Source organism: Delphinus delphis, chromosome 18 (assembly GCF_949987515.2).
Source record: "Delphinus delphis chromosome 18, mDelDel1.2, whole genome shotgun sequence".
Classification (NCBI taxonomy): domain Eukaryota; kingdom Metazoa; phylum Chordata; class Mammalia; order Artiodactyla; family Delphinidae; genus Delphinus; species Delphinus delphis.
This window is the reverse complement of record NC_082700.1, coordinates 11,260,465-11,284,110: the sequence shown is the minus strand read 5'-3', so window position 1 is coordinate 11,284,110 and position 23,646 is coordinate 11,260,465. Positions and strand designations below refer to the sequence as shown.

General features: G+C 36.4%; 1 protein-coding gene across 1 annotated transcript in view; it reads right to left on the bottom strand.

Annotated features, from left to right (window-relative positions):
* NBEA (neurobeachin) overlaps positions 1–23,646 on the bottom strand; it is a 628,524-nt gene that overhangs the window by 281,100 nt on the left and 323,778 nt on the right. Inside the window, exons 36-37 of the mRNA XM_059996030.1 lie at positions 19,646–19,754; positions 15,624–15,790 (exon numbers count right to left, since the gene is read on the bottom strand). Coding sequence (XP_059852013.1) covers positions 15,624–15,790; positions 19,646–19,754 — 276 coding nt within the window. The remainder of the gene's footprint in view (positions 1–15,623; positions 15,791–19,645; positions 19,755–23,646) is intronic.

The window sequence follows — 23,646 nt, the reverse complement described above, 5'->3', positions numbered from 1 at the left end:
AAAATCATACGAACTGGGGACTTCCCTGGTGGCGCAGTGGTTAAGAATCCACCTGCCAATGAAGGGGCCATGGGTTCAATCCCGAGTCCAGGAAGATCCCACATGCCACGGAGCAACTAAGCCCGTGCACCACAACTACTGAGGCTGCGCTCTAGAGCCCACGAGCCACAACTACTGAAGCCCACGTGCCTAGAGCCCATGCTCCGCAACAAGAGAAGCCACCGCAATGAGAAGCCCACACACCACAACAAGGGGTAGCCCCTGCTCACCGTGACTAGAGAAAGCCTGCATGCAGCAAAGAAGACCCAATGCAGCCAAATTAAAAAAAAAAAAAAAAAATCATATGAACCAAGTTTTTAGGGCTTATATTAGCTTGAAAGGCTATTAAAACAGAAGAAAGTCCTCTTAGGGCTCAGTTGTCCACACCTAAAGTAAAGGAGCTGACCATTTCTTTAATGATACACATCTGCCTTCTCTTCATGGAAGATTGTTTTCAACCTGATCCTAGTGGTCTAAGATTCAATTAGTAAAGATACATGATTCATCTTATTTTTCTGGGGACTTGTATTGTATTAGTAATTGGTCTTCTTTTCTGACAGGCTTCAGAGTTTCATTTTCTTTGTTTCCTTCTTGTATTGCTACTAAAATGCTTATGAGGATTTGTTTCAGAGATTTGTTATATTTCTAAAATAATCTTTGTATAAAAACATAAATATTATTTTTCCCATAGATTTTACATTATATAGCACACTTTTGGTGTTTAGAATTTATCATTACCATGCAAATTGGATTAATAGTAGCCAAAGTATGAAATCCTATTTGAAAAGAGGATTAAAGGTTTTACCACACCAAACAAAACTGACAAAAAGTTTTTTATATATGGAAGTTGTTGGGAGACAAATATAACTTCTTTAAGATCATTTTATTCTATAGATCTATTATCTTAGCAATGAATAGCATTTACTTTTTCAAAATGCTGAAGAAAAGGTGGATTTTCTTCTGGTTTGTGAAGATGGTCTCTGACATACAGTACAGTGAGAAGTGTTAGGTTCTTTTAGTTTGTTCCATTAATTTATTGTAGTGTGGCATGTTAATTTTTTTCTTGAATGCCTCAATGTCCTCAGTTTTCTTTTTCCTGGAATGCGACACTAGTTGCTTATAAAAAGGGTGGGATAAAAAAACTACTGATGTTGAGATTTTATGTTTGAGGAGTTATATAATCTCAAATATTTAAAAAGTGCATACAGAAAAAAATTAACACAGGGATGTAATGCAATGAAAACACAATATAAAATCAAGCTATATTAAAACATCATTGTAAAAACCAACTTTATTATATTAATAATCTTAAATATGCTAAAAAATTTTAACTGCTTTTAAAAAAGTCACAATATACATATTATTTGTATCTATTTTCTTTTTCTCTCAGTGACTATTAGATACTACAAATGCTATCTGAAAACAGAATATAAATTATAATAAATAATTATTTTCTAGTATTACTTGTTAGAGAAAGGGAGTGGTAAAATGCTTCTGTAGTATCGCTATCTGGGCCATATTTATTCCATCACACAGTTAATTCCTAAAGCTGAGACAATCATTACATTTTGATGTTCATCTGTTTTATTGAACTACCCACAGGGAGATTTATGGGAATGCTATCATGTCAGGGTCACAAGATTAAGTGAACAGTGATGACAGTAAATAAGCCACTTCTCTATATTCCAAAGGGTTTAACTCAGTTACTTAAAATGCCATAAACATAAATAGTCTTCTCTCTCTACATTGTATCCATGACAGATGACTTCAAAATACAGCACTCTAGGGCAATGGCACTTTCCAACTAAACAGGCAACCCTTATAATTGACAAAAGACACTGAACTACTTATAAACACAAATATAAAACATACTTCACATTCTAATGCATAAAATTTTAGTGTGCATACAATATAGAGCAATATCACTGTAAACTATTCATTTCATTTGTAACAACAAAAAAAGATGTGGTTATAAAAAGGGGATATTTGTTGAGAAAAATACTATTGGAATTCAAATTCCTAATGTTTGTAAAAATGCTTATATGCCTTTTTATGCATTTTAAAAAGTCAATGAGTTGAACACATTATTTTAGGGAATGTAATGATATTTAAGTGAAAATGTCTAACCCAAAAAGCAAGCTTATAAAACCAATCACATCAAAGGAGTCCAGAAAGTTTTCTCAATGGCCTAATAATGTACTATCTCCAATGATTCCAACAAAATTGCCATCTGCCAAGATACCAGGCGTTACTGCTTGAAAAATATTTTCTACAGTTTGGTATATGGATATTTTAATTAGCAGCCAAATAAAGGACTGAGAGACTGTGATAATCTCACTTTAACTCTAGGCACTTGCTGCAAATGGTCAAAAATTTTAAACTTTATGCCATTTATTAGCCAAGGAGAAGTTTCATTACTGTGGAGATCCAAAATACTAATTTTTATTTTAAAAGTAATGACTTCCATGCCTGAGAAAGTAGTCTAATTTTTGTGAGATTTGTTACTTTATATTTGCTTATTGATTTTCTTCATTATTATCATTTGTGTATTTTATGTCATTCTACTGCTATATTAAGCATTTTACAGTGTCTTACTTTGAAGAGACTTAACTAAAACAATCATACTAATTTTTTTAAAAATCTATATATTTTAGGAAAAAAAGCAGCAGGATGATATTGGTAATCAGTTGGGTCATATAGGTTTCAGCTTGATCACCTTCGCATCCAAATAACAGGCATTTCTGGTCCTGACCCATACAATCCCTATTGATCTAAAATCATCTAGTCTTTTCAATTCATTGTACTTACCTTTATGGTCTGCATTAGAATTCTATCAGGGAAAATGATCTGACAGGCTGTTAAAGTTTTGCCATCATCTCTCTCTTTCTCCCTCTCTCTCTCTCTCTCTCTCTCTGTGTGTGTGTGTATATATATATATATATATATATATATATATATATTTTAAATTTAAGGTAAGATGAACTTTGAGACTCCTTTAAGACCTTTGCGGAATCTGGTAATACCACCTTGGTCTCTTCCCCATTTGGAGTACTCTATCAGCCTCTCAGGCTTTTCCTTTTATTTACTGAAGACTTAGAAGATGCTCACAATCTTCCTTTCCATCCCAAATACTGGAATTATCTTGGGTAATTCAACGTAAGTGTCACATGCAAGATTCCATCCTTTCAGTTTATTGACCTCCTCATTACTATGATTTTCAACTCGACTCCACTTGACTATTTTCATGACCACATTCTAGATTTGTTAACCTTTTATTGATGTATTTCATAAGTCTTAAATTCAAACATCCTAGAGCTTCCCAAGTTCAGTTCATCAACTCTTGTTTTCTTGACTCCATTATTTTCTGTGTTTCAATCCCCTTCTTTCTTTACTTCTCTTCCTTAACTATCCTAGGTTGTCTATCACTTATCACTTCAACCATTTTCTTACTTGTATCTTAATATTCCTGCTCCTTTGCCTTGATGAAACTACCCAGCAATATACAACCCTGGAAGAATCCATATTCTAACCATTTTCAGTGCTTGGAAGAAGAAAGCATACAGATGTACTGCTGACATAGGAGAGATGAAATTTGTTGGGGATTGGAAATATATATTTTGGCCATGTCTAAGATCTCACAGTGTTAACGAGCTCACAATTAGTAGATTGTTTAGTCTAACCCAGTACCTACTAATATCTTGGCAACACAACTTGTAACAACAACTTTCATTGACTATAGAGCACACTCCTCATTTAAATCTTGACATTTTAAACTACTTGAAAATTGTTGGAAAAATTTTCTTTTTTTCCCTTCTGAGTACTTCATAATCTTTATTAGAGAACAGTATATTTAGTCCATATACATAAGGATTTTAAAAACTGTATAATTAAAAAAAATACATCTAGTAAAAATTAATTCACTTATATGCATTAGTTGTAGGGAAATCCAATTTTGTTCCGATATACCTGTGTTGGCATGGATATAACTGAGATAATCTGACTTGTTATTTAACTTTTAAACAATAAATAAATAATATGATTGCAATTCTCTAAATTAAAAATATAATATAGTTTGTTAAATATTAGTATTCACAGCTCAAGAATCATCTATAAATATGGGGCCTTTAAGTTTTTAAAAGTTTATTAACTTAGGTACAGTAAAATTCAGTCTTTTGGGTGTACAGTTCTATCAATTTTGACAAAAGCATAGAATCGTGAAACCACTACCACAATCAAGATACAGAATAGTTTAATTATCCCCCCGCAAAGCTCCCTCACGTTAGCCCTTTCTAGTCAAATCCTCCCCCCACTGTTAACCCCTGGAAACCACCAATGTGTTTGCCTAAGGTTTTGCTTTTTCCAGAATGTATCAATGGAATTAAACAATGTGTTCTGCCTTCTTTTATTCAGCAGAAAGCATCTGAGATGCCTTCAGATTGCTGCATTATCAACAGTCCATTCCTTACCAATGCTGAGTAGCATTCCAGAATATGGATGTGCCACAGGTTCTTATCCATTCATCAGCTGAAGAACACCTGGGCTGTTTTCAATTGTTGGCAATTATTAATAGAGCTGCTATAAACATTCATGTACATGTTTCTGTGTGAATGTAAATCTTCATTCCTCTTGGGGTAAATACTTAGGAGCAGGCAGATTGCTGTGTCATATGGTAAGTGTACGTTAAACTGTATAAGAAACCGCCAAACCACTCTCCAAAGATTCTGGACCTTTTGTATCTCCACCAGCAATGTATGAGAGCTCCAGTTGCTTCACGTCTTTGCCAGCTCTTGCAGTACCAGGTTTTTGTTTTGTTTTAATTTTATTCATTCTAATGGTAGTGGTATATGATTGTTGTTTTAATTTTAACTTCCTTAAGAGCTGGGGATATTGAGTATCTTTCCATATGCTTATGTCATCTGTATACTGTCTGTGGTGAAGTGTCTGTTCAAATGTTTGCTCGCTTTTTTATTGCAATGTTAGTCTTCTTAATAAGTTTTGAAAGTCCTTTATACATACACATACACATATATACCTATATATGTGTGTGTGTATATATATATATTTGTAAGTCCTTTGTATAATTTTATACTTGTATAAATATAGATACTTATACCTGTATACTTTTATAAGTCCTTTGTAAGATGTGTGACTTGCAAATACTTTTTCCAGTCTGTGTATTTTTAAAATTTCAGATATTACATTAAAATTTTTTATTTTTATTTACTTACTTTTTATTCAGATATTATATTTTTCATTTTTATCTGGTTCTTTCTTATACTTTCTATTACTCTGCTGAGATCTTCTATCATTCCATTCATTTAAAGAATATTTACCTTTACTTCATGAAAGATGGTCATAACAGCTATTTTTAAATCTTTATCTGATAGTTCCAACCTCTGGGAATTGGAATTGGTATCTGTTAACTGTCTTTCCTTAAGAAACGTCAAGATTTTCCTGGTTCTTTGTATATTAAATAACTTTGAATTGCATCCTGCTAATCTCCTATGGAGAATGTCTGTCTGTCTGTTTTTGTTTTTCTGGCCAATCAACCCTCTTAGGTTTAGACTGCAGGTTATATCTTGACCTCTGTGGGTAGAAGTTCCAGTGTTAATTCAGTTCGGGTCTTGAACTTGTAAAACATTAAAAATATTTTCTAAAACCTCAGAGGTTTGAGTTTTATTCCTGTTTAAGTTCTCTTTATTTCATTATTCCAACTGATAATATTTATAACTAATAACTAGTAATTAATTTCATCATTGGAACGACCATGGGCTTTAGGGTTAGGCAGATCTAGATTCAAATCCTGTCCCTACTATTTAGCTATGTAACACTGGGAAAGCTATTCAACTTCTCTTTGAGACTCACATTTCTTAGCTGCAAAATGGGAAAAATAATATCTACCTTACAGTGTTGTTAGAATGAAAATAACGCATTAGATGCAAAGTAACAGCAAAGTTACTGCTGATACATAGCTGCACTAAATAAATGTGAGTTTCTACCAACATCCTAACGAAAACAAAATCTCAATAGTAATGCTTATATGAAAATGCACACTAAAAATTGTGACCGTGTGTATGTGCGCGTGTGTTGTGTGGGTATTTTTTTACTCAAGGGCCTAGTACATCCTCATTTTTTTTTTTAATCTTTTTGGCTGAGTCACGCAGCGTGTGGGATCTTAGATCCGGACCAACAGAGAAGTCCTGACAATCTCCTGATTTTAATTTAAGTTGTTATGGCTTATGAAGTTTTTTTCCCCCCCAGTTTTATTGAGATATATCAATAACTGACAAACAGCACTGTGTAAGTTCAAGGTGTATGGCATAATTATTTGACTTGCATATATTATGTTTTTGTTTTTGTTTTGTTTTGTTTTGTTTTGCGGTACGCGGGCCTCTCACTGTTGTGGCCTCTCCCGTTGCGGAGCACAGACTCCGGACGCGCAGGCTCAGCGGCCATGGCTCACGGGCCCAGCCGCTCCGCGGCATGGGGGATCTTCCTGGACCGGGGCACAAACCCGTGTCCCCTGCATTGGCAGATGGACTCTCAACCACTGCACCACCAGGGAAGCCTGACTTACGTATATTATGAAATGGTACCACAATGAGTTAACATCCATCATCTTAGATACAAAAAGCAAAAAAAAGAAAATGGAAAAAAAAGTTTTTCTTTTCCTTGTGACAAGAGCTCCTGGGATCTACTCTCTTAACTGTCCCATATACCACACAGCAGTCTTAACATAGTCATCATATTGTACATTACATTCCTAGTACTTATTTATCTTATAACTGGAAGTTTGTACTTTTTGACTGCCTTCATCCAATTCCCTCTGCCCTCAAACCCTGTTTCTGGTAACCACAAGTCTGATCTCTTTCTCTATGAATTTGTTTTTTTTCTTTTTTTTTCTGGGTCCACATACAAATGAGATCAAACAGTATTTGTGTTTCGCTGTCTGACTTATTTCACTCAGCATAATATTAGGTCCATCCACATTATTGCAAATGGCAGGATTTTCTTGTTTTGTAATGTCTGAATAATAGTCCATTGTATATGTGTATACCACAACTTCTTTGTCCATTCATCCATTGATGGACACTTAGGTTGTTTCCACGTCTTGACAATTGTAAATAGTACTGCTATGAACATATAGTCCCAGAAGTGGAATTGCTGGATCATATGATAGTTCTATTTTTAATTTTTTTAGCAACCTCCATAGCATTTTCCATAGTGACTGCACCAATTTACATTGCCACCAGCATTGAACAAGGTTTCTCTTTTCTACCTGTCCTCTCCAGCATTTGTTATCTCTTATCATTTTGATGATAGCCATTCAGACAGATGTGAGGTGATACATCATTGTGGCTTTGATTTGCATTTCCCTAATGATTAGTGATGCTGAGCACATTTTCATGTACCTGTTAACCATTTGTATATCTTCTTTGGAAAAATGTCTATTCAGGTCCTTTGCCCATTTTAAAATTTGCATTATGTAGTTTAAGACATAGGAAGTATGATCCAAAAACATAAAATAAATAAGGGAAAACTGTTTGTAAATACTAAGTATTATGTAACAGAATTAATTCTTGAATATGCATTTTTAAAAAGCTATCAGGCCTTCCATGGTGGCGCAGTGGTTGAGTCTGCCTGCCAATGCAGGGGACACGGGTTCGTGCCCCAGTCCGGGAAGATCCCACATGCCGCAGAGCGGCTGGGCCCGTGAGCCATGGCCACTGAGCCTGCGCGTCTGGAGCCTGTGCTCCACAACGGGAGAGGCCACAACGGTGAGAGGCCTGCGTACCGCAAAAAAAAAAAAAAAAAAAAAAAAAGAAAAGAAAACGCTATCACACTCTAGTTTTTCCTCAGAGAAGAAATATAGATCAATAACATTATATTAATTCAAAAGCTAAAATATGTTAGAGCCAGCAGCATCATTGAGTCAAAAGATAAAATTAAAAAGCATTGTATGTTAAAATTAAGCATTTTTTTGTAAAACAGGAAGTAGAACATGATAGAGATGAAATTCCTTCAGATTTAACATATATTTAAGAACAAGGATGTAAATATAAGTACTATTCAATCCCTCCACTTAGGAAGATACAAGTCTATTGGAAGAGACAGGCACATCACATTGCTATAAAATATTAAGTGATATATTATAGATAATTGCAATACAGATAATAACAACAAAATATGAGGAGGCAGGCTTAGGAAAGATAGAGAACCCAGGAAACGCTATAGCAAGGGCGACATGTGAACTCGGCTATAAACTGGGTGACCGTACTTGCCTATTTCTTCCAGCATATGTCTTCATAAAGCAGCCAGACTAATCTTTCTAAACATAAATCAGATCATGTTACTCTTCCACTCAAAACCCTTCACTGTGTTCCATGCCACTTAGGATAAAGTCACAAATCCTTAACATGATCTACAAGGCTTTAAATCATCTGGCTCATATGTTCTCCAGACTCATCTCAAGCCACTATCTCCATTGCTCACTAAGCTCTAGGCATACTAGCCCCCTTTCTGTTCATTTTATTATTTCTACACTCTGAGTCTTTGTAATATTTCTCTCCTTAATGTTCTACACCCTACCCTTTGCTGACGATCCCCTTCTCATCCCTTCAGCACTCAGCTTAAACCGACCTTCTTCAAAAGTCTTCCCTGAATCCCTAATCTAAAATAAAGATCCTCTGCTATACTCTCTCTTTCACAGTACCCTATATTTTCTTTCCTAGCATTTGCCAAAGTTTGTTATTAGCATCTTTTATTTCTATAATTGTTTGTTTAGCATCAGCCCCTTCTACTAGACTATAATTTAGTTATGTTAGGGCAGGGAACACGTCAGTTTTGCTCACCACTATGCTAGCACATATAGGAGCTGAAGAGCTATCTGTTCATTAAATGAATAAAATAAATAAATTATAACTGTATATTTCAAGTTAGAGGGTGACTAAGTGGCATGGGAAACTACTTTAAAAGACTCTTTGTAAGGAGAAGAACAAAGCTGGAGGACTAATGCTACTTGACTTCAAGAACTACTATAAAGCTACAGTAACCAGGACAATGTGGTACGGGTGAAAGAACAGATACATAGGTCAATGGAACAGAACAGAGAGCCCTGAAATAGACTCCTATAAATATAGTTAACTGATCTTTGACAAAGGAGCAAAGGCAATATAACAGAGCAAAGACAGTCTTTTTAACAAATGGTTTTGGAACGACTGGACATCCACATGCAAAAAAATAAATCGAGACACAGATGTTACACCCTTCACAAAACTTAACTCAAAATGAATCACTGAGCTAAATGTAAAATGCAACTCTTAGAGATAACATAGGAGAAAATCTAGAACACTGAAGATATAATCCATGAAAGAAATAACAGATAAGCTGGACTGCATTAAAATCGAAAGCTTCTGCTCTACGAAAGACACTGTAAAGAGAATGAAGAGACAAGTCACAGTTTGGGAGAAAATATGTGCAAAAGACACATGACATAAAGCACGGGTCCCCAACCCCCAGGCTGTGGACCAGTATTGGTCCGCGGCCTGTTAGGAACGGGGCCGCACAGCAGGAGATGAGCGGTGGGCAAGTGAGAAAGCTTCATCTGCAGCTCCCCGTCACTCGCATTACCGCCTGAACCATCCCCCCCCCCGCCCCCACCCCCGGTTCCATGGAAAAATTGTCTTTCACGACACTGGTCCCTGGTGCCACAAAGGTTGGGGACTACTGACATAAAGGACTATTAAAGAAAACTTAAAACTCAACAATAAGAAAACAACCAATCTGATTAAAAAATGGACCAAAGACCTTAACAGACACCTTACCAAAGAAGATATACAGATGATATAAGCATAGCAAATATATTCCACATTATGGGAAATGTAAATTAAAACAACTAGATACCACAACACACCTATGAGAATGCCCCAAATCTGGAACCCCAATAACAGCAAATGCTGGTGAGGATGTGGAACAACAGGAACTCTCATTCACTGCTGGTGGGAATGCAAAACCTTGCAGCCACCTTGAAGACAGTTCGGTGGTTTCTCATAAAATAAACATACTCTTACCATATAAGCCAGCAGTTGCGCTCCTCGGTATCTACCCAAAGGAGCTGAAAACTTATGTCCACACAGAAACCTGCATATGGATGTTTACAGCAGCTTTGTTCGTTACTGCCAAAATGTGGAAGCAAGCAAGAAGCCTCTCAGTAGGTGAATGGATAAATAAACTGACACATCCAGACACTAGCATATTATGCAGCACTAAAAGAAATGAGCTAACAAGCCATGAAGAAGCTTGCACATGACTACATGAAAGAAACTAATCTGAAGGGGATACATACTGTATGATTCCAACTATATGACATTCTGGCAAAGGCAAAACTACGGAGACAATAAAAAGATCAGTGATTGCCAGGGATGGGGTGAGAGGAAAGATGAATACGCAGAGCAAAGAGGATTTTTAGGGCAGTGAAACTACCCTGTATGATATTATAATGATGGATATATGTCATCAGACATTTGTCTAAATCCATAGAATATACAAAACCAAGAGTGAACCTTAAGATGGACTATGAACTTTGGGTGATTACACTTCTGGGTGATTATGATTCATCCCTAACGAACCGTTCCGGTGGGAGACATTGATGGGGGGAAACTCCGCATGTGTGTGGGAGGGGGTATATGGGAAATCTCTGTACCTTTCACTCAATTTTGTTTTAATCCTAAAACTACTCTAAAAAAATTGTCTTTTAAGAAAAGACTCTTTGTAAAGAGCTGCCGAACATAAAAAGTGCCTAACAAGTACGAGACATCTACTACGTGCCATACGTTGTGCTAAGCATTTTGCACATAACATTTCATTTTACCATTAAAATAACCCAGTGAAGTAGGAACTGTTTATCCTGTTTTCTAGATGAGCTTGAGCTGTCATTTCATGCAGGGGTAAGTACTTTTTGTCATTTAATAAAATTATTCCATTTAAAATATAAAAGTGTCACAGACAATAGACTAAGTTGTTTTTCCATTCCATTACCAGTAGCGTCACTGTACCAAAGGATATATACCAAGCATTCATTTATTAATTTACTCAACAAACATTTATTTAGCACCTGCTGTGCATCAGGCATTATTCTAGGTGCTAGGGATAACACTGTGGACAGAAGAGATAAAAATCCCTTCCATTACAGAGCTTGCATTCTAGTGGTAAACAAAACAATGCAACTGCTAAATAAGTAAAATATACGGTATGTTAGTAATAAAATTTTGAAAAAGGAAAAACAAAGCAGAGGAATGTAGTATTAAATATTTGGAGGAAGGAGTAGAATTTTAGACAGGGTGGCTACAGAAGACTTTTTTGAGAAAGTACATTTGAATTAAAGCTGGAACAAAGCGGGAGAGCTAGCCACATGGGTTTTTTGTAAGAAAGCATTCCAAACGGAGCAAGCACACCCTGCAAACTTGAAGAACAGCAGGAAGCTACAGTGACTGACAAAAGTACAAGGGCAGAGTAGTAGGAGAAGCAGGTCAAAGAGCTAACGGAGGCCAGATGACAGTACCTTCCCTCCCCATGGCTCGCTCCACTGCAGCCATACTGGCCTCTGACTACTTTCTGCACAGGCCAAGCACTTCCTTCTTTCGTATGCTGTTCTCTCTGCTTGAAATGCTCAGACAGCTCTTTGTTCAAATGGCTCCTCATCAGAATGGACTTCTCTGACCATTCTACATTTCTTTGTCCTTGTAGGTTTTTTCTTTCAGTGACATGGGAAGTCTCTGGAGTAGCACTGTCCAGTAGAATTTTGTGCAATGATAGAAATGTTCTGTGGTGTCTAACATGGGAACCACGAGACACATGCAGCTATTGAGTACTTGGATGTGGTTAGTGCAGCTATGGCACTAAATTTTTAATTAAATTAATTTTTTTATTAATTAAATTTGTATAGCCACATCTGACTAGCGGTTACCTTCTTGCACAGTATAATTCTGCAGGTTCCTGAGTAGAGGAGCAAAGGGTTCTACATTTTAGTAAGAATCACCCACACTGCTATGCTGAGAATGGACTTTAGGAGGACAAGGGCAGAAGCAGGAAGACTGTTGAAAGTAATGTTGCAATAAGTCAAGTGAGAAATGATGGTGTCGTGGATCAAGGCGATACCAAAGATAATGGTGAAAAGCAGTCAAATGCTGGATTTTTTTTATGGCAGAATCAATAAGATTTGCTGAAGGGCTCAATATGGGATGTGTGAAGAGTAGTTAAGGAAAAGAGCAACAATTATGGCCTGGGCAACTGCAAAACTGGGGTTCTCCATGTCTAAGAAGGAGATGACTGCAAGAGGAACTGGTTTGGGAGAAAATCTCAGGAGCTCAGTTCTGTCATCGTTAGTGTGAGATGACAACTAGATATCCGAATGGAAGATACCAAGTAGGAAGATATACATGTCTGGAGATAAGGGAGAGAGACCTGGAGAATTTGGGAGTTACTAACATATTGGTATTTTTTTAAGCCATGAGACTAGATAAAATTGCCTAGAGAGTGAATAAGACAAAAAGGAGAAGCAGTCCAACAACTGAGCCTTATTAATTAAATACTAAGAAAGATTAGAGTTCAGTGTCCCACTTAGTAAAGGATGATAATAGACAGATTGTGTGTTTTTCAGTTAATCAGCACTGGGAGTTAATGTGCAGAAAAGGACAAAGGATACCTGTTCTTCTGAGGGGTCCTGTTGCCAGTCTTCCCGTCTATCTAATGAGCTACCATAAAGGGAAAGCTGAGCAGAGGATGCATTCGACACGTTACCACATGACTGTCACTACGGAAGTCTCTGTCCTTTAGCTGTATTTTAATTATCTGGTGAAATATTAAAACCAAACCATGTACAGCTTTATACATTTAAGGTAATATGCTATATTATACCAGCTGAATTGTTAGCAATATAATGTTATAGTCCTCACTACATATAACTGAGTAGATAAATCCAATTTGGATGACACAAAAAGAGAGACAAGGTCTATAGCTGGGGCAAAATGCTTGTGCTATTGTACTGTCTTAAGGTTAAATTCTGAGTCAACTTCGCTAGGCTATGTGCTCAGCTGTTTCATCAAATACTAGTCTAGATGTTGCTGTGAAGGTATTTTGTAGATGTGATTAACATCTATAATCAGTTGACTTTAAGTAAAGGATATTATTCTCAAGAACGTGGGTGGGGCTCATCTAATCAGTTGAAGGTCTTCAGAGAAAAGACTGAGGCTTCTTGGAGAAGAAGGATTTCTGCCCCAAGACAGAAATCCTGCCTACGCTTCCAGCCGGCCAGCCCACCCTACAGATTTCAGACTTGCCAAGTTCCATAAGCATGTGAGCCAATTCTTTAAAATAAATCTATATATATCTACACCCATATCCATATTCATATCCACAGCTATATCTTATCTATCTATGTCTGACATATATCTTATTGGTTCTTTTCTGTTTCTTTGGAGAACCCTGATTGACACACTCTGCTTCTATTTGTACAAGTTGTGTGATACTATCTAAGTTTCACTTAACCTCTGAAATCTTCAATTTCTTCATTGTAATATGAAAAAAAAATTCAGTATCAACCTTAATAGAGATGTTCTGAATGTTAAACAAAATAACCCATGTAATGTTCTTAGTATGGTGCCTAGCACACAATAAATATTTAATAAATGTTAGATGTGGTGGTATTGCTATTATTATAAGAAACAAATATTGAGTGTTCACTATTTTTTTTTTTTTTTTTTTTTTTTTGCGGTACGCGGGCCTCTCACTGCTGTGGCCTCTCCCGTTGCGGAGCACAGGCTCTGGATGCGCAGGCTCGGCGGCCATGGCTCACGGGCTCAGCTGCTCCGCAGCATGTGGGATCTTCCCGGACCGGGGCACGAACCCGTGTCCCCTGCATCGGCAGGCGGACTCTCAACCACTGCGCCACCAGGGAAGCCCCCACTACTTTTTTTAAACATCTTTATTGGAGTATAATTGCTTTACAATGGTGTGTTAGTTTCTGCTGTATCACAAAGTGAATCAGCTATACATATACATATACATATAATCCCCATATTCCCTTCCTCTTGCGTCTCCCTCCAACTCTCCCTATCCCACCCCTCTAGGTGATCACAAAGCACTGAGCTGATCTCCCTGTGCTATGCAGCAGCTTCCCACTAGCTATCTATTTTACATTTGGTAGTGTATATATGTCCATGTCACTCTCTCACTTCGTCCCAGCTTACCCTTCCCTCTCTCCATGTCCTGAAGTCCATTCTCTACGTCTGCATCTTTATTCCTGTCCTGCCCCTAGGTTCTTGAGAACCTTTATAATTTAAGATTCCATATATATGTGTTAGCATACGGTGTTTGTTTTTCTCTTTCTGATTTACTTCACTCTGTATGACAGACTCTAGGTCCATCCACCTCACTACAAATAACTCAATTTCGTTTCTTCATCTGTCATTGGACACACAGGTTGCTTCCATGTCCTGGCTATTGTAAATAGTGCGGCAACGAACATTGTGGTACATGACTCTTTCTGAATTATGCTTTTCTCCAGGTATATGCCCAGTAATGGGATTGCTGGGTCATGGGGTAGTTCTATTTTTAGTTTTTTAAGGAGAGTGTTAACTATTTTTAAAGACATTATGTTATAATTTTACTTTAAATTCAACTAATAAAGTTTTCTTAAATCTATCTTATACTTGAGACCCCAGGACAGTCTGTCAAATAATATCCTGGCCACATTCTAGATGTTCTTCTCTAACGAACAGAATCACTTCTACCAGAATTTTTCTTAGTGTCTCGTCCACATTTACCCAATCCCTAAATTCTGCCAGACAGAGACTTAATAAAAACAGTCAATGAGATAAGATAAAATGAAGACATACAAATGAAGAACATTAGCAATCTAAATATAGTGACCTGCTTCACTACTATGTTTCTAGAAGGCACTGTGCAGAGGACAACAAAACAAAACGAAACAATTTTATGCTCACAAAACTTCAGGAAGAAAAACACTTGTAATGCAAAAACAACCAATTTTGGTTTTGTTTCTATTATAATATCATAAATACCCTAATTTGAGATGAAACCTTTCCTAAGAAAGACTCCATAGAGAAATATAGAAGAAAAAATTTTAAAAGAATGTATTACTTCTCCATAGTGAATGCTTATATTATTATTACTTGTGCATAAAAAAATTAAGAATGATATAAATTTAATAATTTGAAGAGTTGGCTCTGAAAGATTAAAAACAAGTCACTTCTTATAACTAACACCCATGTTATATATGAGAGATGGTAGTCTAAAATACTTGCCTAAACAAATTTTGTATTATGTTACACATTATTATGAATTAGAAAAAAATTTCCATTAGATTACTTTCAAAATTTTAGATTTTCTTTTAAACCATTCTCAAGAGTCATTACTAAAGATTTCAGGAGAAAAATTAAGCCATTTTTTTACACTTTAAAATCATATTTTGTAAGGAAGTTTTAAGTTTATAGGTTTTTTTTTTACTTATAACTACTACAATTAACCTATGAGTTACCGTTTACTTCTAGTTGTTTATAACTCACCTATGAGAAACTGCTCCCCAAGCACCATGCTTATTTGTGAGAATGTTAAGGATCTTCTGTTTCAGCTGATTTGCAGTCACGTGGTCCCTATGTTTCGCAGCACTAATGAGATGGTCACACATCTTTTCTTCCTCTCTTCTATCAGCAGCGTATTGGGCACACTGCGACTACAAAGAAATACAAACAGTGCATGATAATAAACCACTACCGTATGTAAGAAAGAAATGATATTTAACCTTGAGTTATAGGGTAATAATTATCGATTCAATTTAAAAAACTCAGATAATGTAATCTTTTGAAAGTTTATTCTAAAATATACACACACACACACACATATATAATCACCTTTCAAACTGGTAAAAATATGTTCTTTCTTCGTGTTTATACATAAAGTATATGCAAAGTAATTTGAATATTATTAAGTAATATAATCAAGTAATTAATGACTTTTAAGGTTCCTTCCAATTCTGAAATTCTGATTTTAACATATTCCAAAAATAAGCATTTTAAAAACAAAATGATTTATTAAAAATGTAAACCTACTTATTATTTTAACCTATACAGTATATATCTCACTTAAAATAAGAGTTATGTTCCTGATAATTATATATAGATCAAAAACTTGCCACTTAATATATAGTGTTCCATTTTGTAAATGGCAATGTGGTGTAGAAGAGAAAGCAGTAGTTTAGGAATTTAGACCTGGATTTAATTTCACACTTTATGCGAATTCTGTTTTTTTCACTGTATTCAGTTTTACATTTGTAAAATGAAGGGCTAAAACAAGGTTTTCTCTACAGTGTCTCCTAGCTCTAGAATCTAATGTATTCAAAGTTTCTCATGATAACTACTACCTTAATCTTATCTTCCCTAATAATCAGTTGTCCTGTCAGCTATCTGTATTCAAGTTCATTGGTATTAGCAACACAGGTAATCAATCTCATTGTGTATCAAAAAGGCTCAATACAGGGCTTCCCTGGTGGCGCAGTGGTTGAGAGTCCGCCTGCCGATGCAGGGGAGACGGGTTTGTGCCCCGGTCCGGGAAGATCCCACATGTCGCGGAGCGGCTGGGCCCGTGAGCCATGGCCGCTGAGCCTGTGCTCCGCAACGGAAGAGGCCACAACAGTGAGAGGCCCACGTACCGCAAAAAAAAAAAAAAAAAAAAAAAAGGCTCAATACAAACATGAACATGAAGATGAATATCTCTTTAACCATAAGTTTGATTTGTTTTGTATAATAATTTTTGTATAGGGTAGAGTGACTGCAGATTTTAACATTATCATGTATGTAATACAAGTCATATAACTACAAAAAAAGTTTTGTACATCTAAAAAAATACATATAATGAGTTCACATTCATCATTACAAAGTAAAAATCTTTCATGTAAGGTATCTGAACATATTCCTTTCAATTATCTATTGATACAGACTACTACCACAAGTCATCTCTTCCAGAGAAATAACCCTACAGTAACCTAAGAAGGATTAATTCATTTTCCAATTTATCTTTTTGTACAGGGAGTCACCAATTAGTACAATGATCTGCCTCCATAATGAGGTTAATATTTCATTAGCTCTTTGGAGAGTAAAATTAAATTTTCATTTTTCTTCCTTAACAATTACAGTGGTTAGCCAAAAAAAATTAACTGTGAAGTACCCATCTCAAATTAAATACATTTTTTCTCTTAATTACAGGCCTATATGAGAGATACAGAAATTCCTCAAAAAGTCCTAGTATAAAATGTTATGACTTTTACAAAATCTTTTACAATTTAAAAGTGATATAAGTTTGGTAAACCACACACGCACAAACATACACATAATCAATGCATTTACTAATACAGCTTTAACCTAAAAAGAACAAATCAAAACATCTGGGTTAAAAAACAATGCACATTCGTTAAGTAACAATGACAATACTCTCAAAATTAGGTTTACATTAGTAGTTTATTTTATGTGTACACAATCTAAAAACCCTGAGTCTTCATATCCCCTTCATAGCCTCTACACCTCCCTTAGCCATGCATCATCAACAGGAGTGATCTCATTCATTCCCGAGGGGGTAAAAACTGGTATTAGGGTTGCGTGAAAAAAACCTTACTCTTTTAATGTATAAAGCACAGATGCATATACGGTGCACAAACAGATATGCAGCATATTGATGATAATACAATAAATCAAGGTGGGGGCTGATTAGGATGACAAATATTTAAAAATTTTCCTTGTGGGGAGCAACAAAGAAAAAGGTCGAGAAACACCTCCCTTAGCTTAACATCACCTTGGTTAAATATATGTTAGAGCTTGTAACTAATATCTAGCTGCTTGAAAATCTATTTTAAATGCTTTCACATGACAAATATTGATCTGCTTATATTCCCACAAAATATCCTGATTTTCTTAGTAGATATACGATCAACTCAAAACTGATTCTGCAGGGAATTCAGTTAATAATCTAAGCCTTATTTACTAACAGAAGTCAAAAGTTAATTGAATATTCTTATTTTGTCTAGAGTTCTGACATATCTTATACCTAAACATATTATATTCAAAGAACTCAATCTTTTCTTGTCATCCAAATTACAGCATGATACCCAATGTTATAAATATCAGATGCTATTTACGGTTGAAGCAATACAAAACTTCATTTTGACAAACACTTAATTGTCAATGGACTTTTACCAGAGTTTAAAATGTTTGTTTGTTTTTTGCAAAATAAGGTGTAATCCCATATGACAAGTGTGTGCTGTCTCATCTGACAAATAAAGCAGAGGTTATGGGTTTTAAAGTGACAACAGCTATTTTTCTGCCTCACGTTTTTTTTTTGTTTGTTTGTTTTTTTGCGGTATGTGGGCCTCTCACTGTTGTGGCCTCTTCCGTTGCGGAGCACAGGCTGCGGACGCGCAGGCTCAGCGGCCATGGCTCACGGGACCAGCCGCTTCCACGGCATGTGGGATCTTCCCGGACCGGGGCACGAACCCACGTCCCCTGCATCGACCGGCAGACTCTCAACCACTGCACCACCAGGGAAGCCCCCTGCCTCATGCTTTTTACCTAGGTAGGTCAGAGATCACTAGACCTAGGACATCAACTTGCATGGCTAAGAGAGCTGCTTTACTGAGATAAAAACCTCGTCAAAACTGAAACCGTGGGCTCTGGCTTCCAGCCACACCACACTTGTTCGCATGTCGTATTAGGAGAATAAATTGGTGGAGTTATATATTATTTTCAAGACCACTGAAGTCCAACCTAAGCCAAACACCAGGTCACCTCAATATTTCTGAAACCAATGTTATTGAATTAGGATGATACAAATAATGTCAAATAATTACTGACATGCCAGGAATATAAGAATAATGTTCTTAAAAAACTATTAGTATGTAATATATAGTGCTTGAACATCCTTTAGTTTTTGCATATGAAATAGAAATGACAGCTATTTGTTCTTTACTCAAATGACAGTTAATTGTACTTATGAGGATTTTTCAACGATTACATTTCCATATATAGATCGATACATACAGATCTACATTTATATCATATATAATGGCATTGCTTCATTTGTCACTAAAATATAATTATAAATATAAAATATGAACTAAAATAATCTTTGGCCACTCTAAATAAAGATAGATACATTATTAAATAATAAATTACTGAATGGTAAAACTGTTTCTCCATATAACCACTGTTACACCCATATCTAATGGTGTGTAAACTATGCTGAAAAATTACTAAAGGAATTGCATTATAAAACTGTATTTGCCTTTAAGAATAAGTCAGAACAACTTCAGTCCACCAACTGGTTAGGAACAGGGCAGGACGGGTCTCTTCATGTTGTAAATGAGGTAAAAAGAAATAAGTGCCCTGTATTTGACATTTACTAAAGCTTTTAAAAACTACTGAAATGACTTCAGTGAAATTTTTCTCTTAAAAAAAAAAAAAAAAACCTTATGTAAGGTTACCATTGGTGACAACCGACTTATAACAGAAAAGCAGAATTTAACTCAATCCCCAAACCTTACCTCGAACTCTGCATGTTTATGTACATCCTCAGCTCTCTGTCTATTCAAAATAAACTCAGCTTCATTTGCAACACGAACTATATGGTCCTTCATAGCATGGCATAGCAATCTGAAAAGAAAAATACCTTTGGAATTATTATTCTTAATAGCTTTGTTTAATCCAATTTTTTTCAATAACCAAATTTCAGTATTGCAAGTATTAACTATGCATAAACTTTAGATAAAGCTAAATCATATAATTAAGAAATACGCTATTATATTTTTACAGCAATGCCTCTTAAATATAATGTGCCTTGTGAACAAATGATTCAGTTAATTCAATTAAGTTATTTAATGCACTAAAAACCAAGGATTTTTGACACTTTTTTAAATGGCTAGAACAACAAAATTCACTGCCATGGAAGTAAATTTTCACACAAAACTGGATGACCATATGTTAGGAAATCTATAGACTGGATTCTTTCTTTAATTAATACAGACAATAGGACGGACACCTAAAATTCACTTAAATGCTCAGATTCTTAATTCTAGATGGAACTACCTTGAAATGAGTTCCAAGCAGCACTCAATTCAAGATAGTTCTCAGTAGAAATCTTTCCAAAATCCATGTGTGTTCTGACACAGATTTTGTTACTCCGCGATGAGATTTCGGTTAAATTATGACTGTCACTCTAGGACCAGCGGGAACTTCCTGGCAGTAGCACGGAAGCACCACTAAAATCTTGCATAGCAGCAGGACAGGTAGAGAGATCACTTGGAAACATGTAGCAGTATTCTCTTCAATCACGTAAGAGGGACACAGGCACATTCCAATGGGAATATGGTCTAGTCTTCAGCATGAAAGTTAACGACAACATAAATTATTCAAAGACACAACGGTTAGGGGAATCTGCTAGAAACCACAATAGTTGGGGAAAAAAGGCTCAAACTCCTATGTAAATGATGTTGGAGGGCAAACAATCATATGCATAGTCTTAAATTTAATCACTGAGGCAGCTGGAAAAATAAAAGAAGTTAAAGAAAGACTAAACTCCAAATATTAACTTTTGATGACATCATTGGTCTATATTTTATAGATAGTCTTCAAAAGAGAAAAGAGATGTGAGAGATTAGAGTATTTCATTCAATGGCTTTGTCTAGTGCATGAAGGCTGAAGAAAGCCAGGAAAAAAATCTAATACGTGCAAATTAGTGCAGATTACATTTAAATAGATTAACAGAAGACAGCTGGAAAGGAGAGACTCAGTGTCTGGCTGGTTAATAGGTACTATTCTCAGGATCAGAACAAGTGGATGGGCAAAGCCAAGAGGCATGGTGGCAGAGGAGGGGGTGGGGTGGGGGAGACTCATGCCTCAGACACACCAGAGAAATTGCATCAATTGTCCGAAAGTCTGTCCTCCTACCTCTGACCCTTATGAGTCATTTAGCAACTAATATATGATGTTTTATTTCCATGCATCTTCTTATCTGACTTATTGTCATTCTGGGTGACCTCATTAGCCACATGGGAAACCGTTCACCACAGTACCTCACAATTCTCTGACCTTTTAATGGGGAACAAAAAATCCCTAAATCTAAGATTCCTTTAGAATCTTCAATTCTACCTCACTTCAGGAAATCACCTCACTGGCCATAATCAGCTTCACATCGTAAATCTTTATGCCAACAATCTACTCTCTGGTCACAATCTCCTAGCCTAAGTGCTTTCTCTCCCCTTCACTCGTCCCTCTCTGGCCCCAGGCAAAAATAAGCTCACTTCCAACTTCCACTTCTTTGATCCCTCTCTTCTCTTAGTCCTTCAACCACTGCTCAGATTTATCTCCTTCCCCCCCAAGCAAGGATCCCCCCCAGTCCACACTTTAACCACTCTCTTTCCAGCACCTTCACTCAATTCCTGATCTGCCTGCTGTAATTGCTCAGGAAATACATAATCCTAGGTGAAGACGTGGGTCTCCCTCCTCATTCCTATATCTGGACCTCTGAGGAAACTTGAGTTGACTTTTCTAAAATAATTTTGTTAAGTGTGTATTCCTTGTCATGTGTGGTCACTGAAGTCTCTGTTTCATTATGTTAGTGTCAGCTAATGATTAGACAGAGATTTCTTTAAATGCCTGAATCCAAAAAAATCTCCCAGAATTTCTCAAGCAGCCATGTGTGTGTTTGGACAGCCCTTGAACACTCAGCCAGGCAGGTTTCAACTCTACCTTTGCATTTACTTCCTGCTTCCATAGAGTCCCAGCATCAGCAAAAGATGAGAGTTTGGGGCCTTCTCAGGTCTTTCCAGAGCATGAACACAACGTTAAGCGTGTGCAGGGCTCTTTACATTTCCAGGAATATGTCAGAGCTTTTCAAAGTCCTTGTGTACATTTCACTCCCCAGCTGCTCCTCCCAAGCTTTATGGTGTGTCTATCATTTGCCTCAGCTGTTAATCTATCACCTCAGGCAGCTGAGGTGCCTATCACCTCAGGCAGTGAGGTCCAAGATATTAGCCTACAAGTGTCTTCAACAAATGCCCTCAGGAAATCAGTTTTTTTTTTTTTTTTCCCCCCCACTCTGGGCTACTTCCAGGTTAGGTAAAATAAAACAAATCTTTTAAGCCATTCTTCCAGGGAGTCACCAGACAGATCAGAACAAGTAAGTGATTTAAAATTCTTTGCTAATGAGGTCTTTTATGCTCCCTCTGGTACAGTGCTTATAATGTGTGCTGCATTTTTATGGCTTCCTTTGAAATGGGGAGCAAAGGTTGGGACCGGAGTGAGTTAAAATGTCACAAAATTACTCTATCGTCACACCCACCAATAATTTTTGAAAATATTTTTGTTGCATATACAATTATTGAGAATTTTTTTTTCACACGTTGAAAGTATTATGTTACTTTCTTCTAGCTTTCTTTGTTGCTGTTATTCTTTCTTTCTTTCTTTCTTTCTTTGTTTTTGGCTGCGTTGGGTCTTTGTTGCTGTGTGCAGGCTTCTCTAGTTGTGGCAAGCAGGGGCTACTCTTCACCGCAGTGGGCGGGCTTCTCATTGCTGTGGCTTCTCTTGCTGCAGAGCACAGGCTCAAGGCATGCAAGCTTCAGTAGTTGCAGCACACGGGCTCAGTAGTTGTGGCTCACGGGCTCTAGAGTGCAGGTTCAGTAGTTGTGGCACATGGGCTTAGTTACTCCGCGGTATGTGACACCCTCCCAGACCAGGGCTAGAACCCATGTCCCCTGCATTGGCAGGCAGATTCTTAACCACTGTGCCACCAGGGAAGTCCCTGCTGCTGTTATTCTAATTTTCCCTTTTGGTAGATGATCAGTTCTTTCTTTCTGGGTGTTTTTGTCTCTTTATTTTGGGCATTGTCCAGTTTCAGTACCATGTATCTAGTATGGGTTTCTTTTTATTTAGCCTACTTGAGGTCCATTGTGACTTCTGTGTCACTGTATTCTTATTTTCAATCAGTTCTTAAAAATTCACAACAATCATCTTTTAAAATATTTCCTCTCCCCTACTCTGTATTTTTTTCCTTTTTCAATTCTGATGATTTGTAAACTAAACTTTCTTAGTTTACCTCCATATCTCTTAACATCACTTCATTTTTCATTTCTTTCTCTTTCTGCATTCTGGGAAAAATTTCAAAATGTATGTTCCAAGTCACTGGTTCCCTTTATCTTTGTCTAATCTGAAGAATCATTAATACATGGAGTTTTTTCCAAATTGTATTTTTAAATTCTATATTTTTTGATTTTTCAAATCTTCCTCTTCATTTTGATGGTCTCTTCTTATTCATTCAATTTTGTGCTATTTTATTTCCTGTATTTCACAATTCTAATCTTGGTAGTCCCTGGGGGTCTAAATTTTTTGTTTTCTTCCTTGTTGATTCTCATACACAGTGGCTTTCATTCTCATATATTTAGTACTCTTTGACTGTTACCTCATTTCTGGTCTTAATCAGGAGTCCAACAGACCTAACTTGGATAAGCATTTGCTTTTATTTCTTTTGGTACCAAGGAGAGCCCACTAG